The sequence below is a fragment of the Rhinopithecus bieti genome, unplaced genomic scaffold (genome assembly GCF_001698545.2).
Source record: "Rhinopithecus bieti isolate Rb0 unplaced genomic scaffold, ASM169854v2 scaffold_2272, whole genome shotgun sequence".
Lineage (NCBI taxonomy): Eukaryota > Metazoa > Chordata > Mammalia > Primates > Cercopithecidae > Rhinopithecus > Rhinopithecus bieti.
In genome coordinates this window covers 467897-471728 of record NW_016804163.1, presented here as the reverse complement: position 1 = coordinate 471728, position 3832 = coordinate 467897, and the positions used below count along the sequence as shown (strand labels likewise).

Below are 3832 nucleotides of genomic sequence, written 5' to 3'. Positions count from 1 at the left end.
CTAATAAAATAGACTCAATACATTTTATGTGCCTTTAAATGGAATCACAGCCTTAGAAAATACTTAAGACCAGAATCGCTTTACTTTCAAGTGGATTACTTGTAGTAAAGTGTTTTCTCAAAAGAAGGGAAAAAATAAAGTTAAGTTATACCCATCAATTCCCAAATTCAAATGTCAAATACCTATAAGAACCTAATAAGAAGCCATATGGGAATTGGGCTATTTATTTGATAGTCAAATTCCATTTATTAGTTAAGAGCATTTGTTTTATTAATTTCTGATATATTGGTTCTAAATGTATTTCATAATGGTCTATAACTTATTTCATTAAAATTTTGTTCTTTAGACATTTACTTTCAAAATATCTGTCTGGATTAAGTTGTCATTTTCTTTTGAAGGTAGAATGTTTTGCTAAAAGATACCTTGAGCCACAAACTGGTCATGGGAAGCTTCAGGTACAACGGTTGTTGACTGCACAAGTGGCTGAAATTCAGTACTCTCCAATGAAGGCGCCACCTATGAATCAGTAAATTATTTTACTTATTAATGTTACAGTATGGAAAATGAAACACAGGCAACATACACACAAGATATCCTTAAACAAGGAGGTTTATAACAAAATTATACTAGTAAGGATAACTAGAAAAGATTCCATATCTTGGGAGTTACAGCAGTTTTTTTAAATGGCATTTCCACTTCTTCTTAAAGGAATTGTTATCATTTACATAAATCAGTAACTCAAAGAAGCAAAATATTGACTTGAGGCCCATTTAGGAGTTTAAGGTTCCCATAAGGCCAATTCCCTCACTGCCCAAATGTTAGAAAGGCTAAAATATACCACCTTAACTATAATTCATTGTGATATTTTGCATTTCTTGATTCATAATAAAGATATTTTTAATGTTGCAAATGGCACACATAAATTTTAATAGTGCCTAAAAAATTAGAAGTATTAAAAGATTTTTCTCTACTTCGTCTCATATCAAGGAAGAACACTAAAAAATTGTGCCAATATGCTGAGATTGCTTCAGAATACAACATTAAACATAACAAAATCTGTGGAAAGCAAGTACAATTTCACCTACAGGTTTATAATGAGCAGACCGACCTTCTAAGACTGAAAAAGCACAAAGCGATGTGTTTGGCACCTTTTAGATGAAAAACACTTACGTAGTGAGGTCAGATAACTCCTTTCCGTACCATCAATTTATCTTCTCTGAAATATTATGAAGTGCCCATACCTGAGTAGCCTCCATATCAATGCATGCAACACAACATTAGCTATCCATAGAAGTTATAAACCATCATTCCAGACTCAGATCCTATATAGCTCACAGTATTTGTACACTGATTGTGTATATATCTGAACACTTAGAGTACCTTAGAGTTACCATGATGAAATGAAAGCAAAAACTAAGGTTATTTTCATGTGCAGTTTCTAATAGTAAAGAGAATATAAATTTGAAATTACTAAAATGGAATATACAGTTTTTTAAATCCCCTTTTAACTTGAGCCCTTAACCATCTTTCATCATATTAAGTAAGTATAACAGTCATGATGCCAAGAAATAAGTGAGAAAGCTGCAGCTAAAAAATGTAAGCTAAGCACATAATCTAAAAAGTAAATCTGGAAAAAAGTTCAGTCTAAATAAGTCAATCATAAACAAACATTAAATGCCTTATTTTATATAATATTAGATCCAGATACTAGGTAAAAATAACCTAAAGCTTGTTTGCTTTTAAAATTATATTTGCCTACAATTGGCAATGAGAGGTATGTGAAAAAATGCTCCTGTCAACAGATATCAAGACAACATTTATAGTTCTGTGAAGAAAATAATCCTACGCCAAGACTGCTAACACAAACTATGCACAAGCTAATATATCTGGTTCCTGCCACAACTCTTTTGGTTGTATAAGGAAAGTGAAGGGGATAATGATGCTGAAATCCTTCATCATTTCACTGAACATTCTTTCAATTGATAAAGACTCAAGAAGGCCTTATTAGTGATATAAATAGAATTAGGTACCTGGTTTGTAGTTTCAATGACCAGTGTGGGAAAATAAAGCTTATAAGGTCCCACTAAATACCTGGCTCATTAGAAGAAAGCAAAGTTGTGATTCATGACAAAGGTCAGGCATGAATAAAGATGCGACTTTCCTTAGTATGGTCCACAGAAGGGATACCCAAGCTTAGAAAAGATGCTTTTAGAAAGTACCTTACAGTTGTATTATAACTTACCCCACGTAGTTGGGGAAACACAATGATTGCTTTATATGGTGCTTTAAAATTGATTATAGATGATTTATATTTGTACTAGCCTCTATTTTTTAAGTTTGCTAAATTAACATTGTCATTTTAATACGTAAAATCAAAAAAGTATTAAGCAAATTGTCCCAGTTCTATGCTTAAATCCTTGATTAGAAATAATCTCCAATAGATAGTATTTGGTTACATTTGATAAAGTACATCGATATACAAATATGTTACTTTTCACCTTAAAATCCAGGTAGTAACTAGACAATTTTGGCATTCAAGTATTAGCTACTAGAAGGTGCAGTATGAGCCTATGAAGCTATAGGTAGAAAAAGCCTGATCTAGTCCATGTCCTCCTTTAGAGAAAAGACCACAAGTTAAGGGAATTGTCTGAGTTGAGACTAATTAGGATTCTCAGTCCAGGACTGCATTCATGACAGCATAAATGCGTTAAAATCAGAGCAAGTCCTCAGATGTACCTCTTCAGAAAGCTGGCTGGACTTCTTTGAGAGGAGAGGCTTGCTTCTTTCTCCCTGATCCCCCGTGTCCCCGTGGAACTTCAGGTAGACTAACTTCACCTGCCCCATCCCAGGTGAAGGAAGAGGAACTGGCTTAGTTTAAGGGCAAACTGAGTCTGCTTAAGTCATCCCTTCCTGTCAAGCTTCTCGCTGCTCTCTACCTCACAGTAAGTAGGACAACTAGGGTTGTCCTCTTACAACAGCGAGAGTCTGATTCTTGTATCTATCACCCGCTCAATTCATTAAAATGGGCTAAGTGCAAAATCACAATCTAGACTTTTCCCTCGCTTTCACATCTGCCACATGACATATCCTGAGATCTTCAATTTTTAATCCCTCAATAAGACAAAAAAGAACCCTGAATTTGAATACATTTCTAGCCTTATCACTTTACAGATATCACAAAAGACAATCTAAGCTTTTTAGAGCTGGTTGATGCTACTTTAAGGTACTGTCGTCAAACAGACTCAGATTCATGTCATGGATGTTGCTAGGGGATAGGAGCTGGGGAAAAGGCGAGATGTCTGGTCAAAGAGTACAAACTTTCAGATAAGGTGAGTATGTTCTGAGGATCTAATGTGTAGCACGGTGAATATGGTTACTAATACTGCACAGTCTACTTGAAATTTCTTAAGAGAGTAGATCTTAAGTGTTCTCGTCACAAAAAGAAAGGGTTAACTCTAAGGTGACAGATGTGTTAACTAATTTGACTGTGGTAATCATTTCATCACATATACATATATCAAATAATCTCACTGTATATCTCAAATATATACAATTTTATTTGTCATTTTAGCTCAAAACTAGGGGAAAATAAAAAATAAAATGAACTCAAACCTTGCTTATAAAACCAAAAAAAATTGTCTTCAATGTGTTTGTAAGCAGATTTGGTAACTAAAGAAGGTTTCTAAATTATGCTTCAGTGTAAAATAAGCAGCTAAAATTAAGAAAGTCCCTTTGAAATCACTGAAAATAGCAAAGTCATTTGCCATATCCAAGTAGAATTGCAGTGTAAAAAACAATTTCTGTCATATAAGCAAAATGCATCAATGTACAA

At 33.8% G+C, this 3832-nt stretch overlaps 1 protein-coding gene across 2 annotated transcripts in view; it reads right to left on the bottom strand.

The window, feature by feature from the left end:
• RTTN (rotatin) overlaps positions 1–3832 on the bottom strand; it is a 218092-nt gene that overhangs the window by 68644 nt on the left and 145616 nt on the right. For both annotated transcript variants that reach the window (XM_017867073.1, XM_017867072.1), the window contains one exon: positions 423–516. In XM_017867073.1, the coding sequence (XP_017722562.1) occupies positions 423–516 (94 nt within the window). The remainder of the gene's footprint in view (positions 1–422; positions 517–3832) is intronic.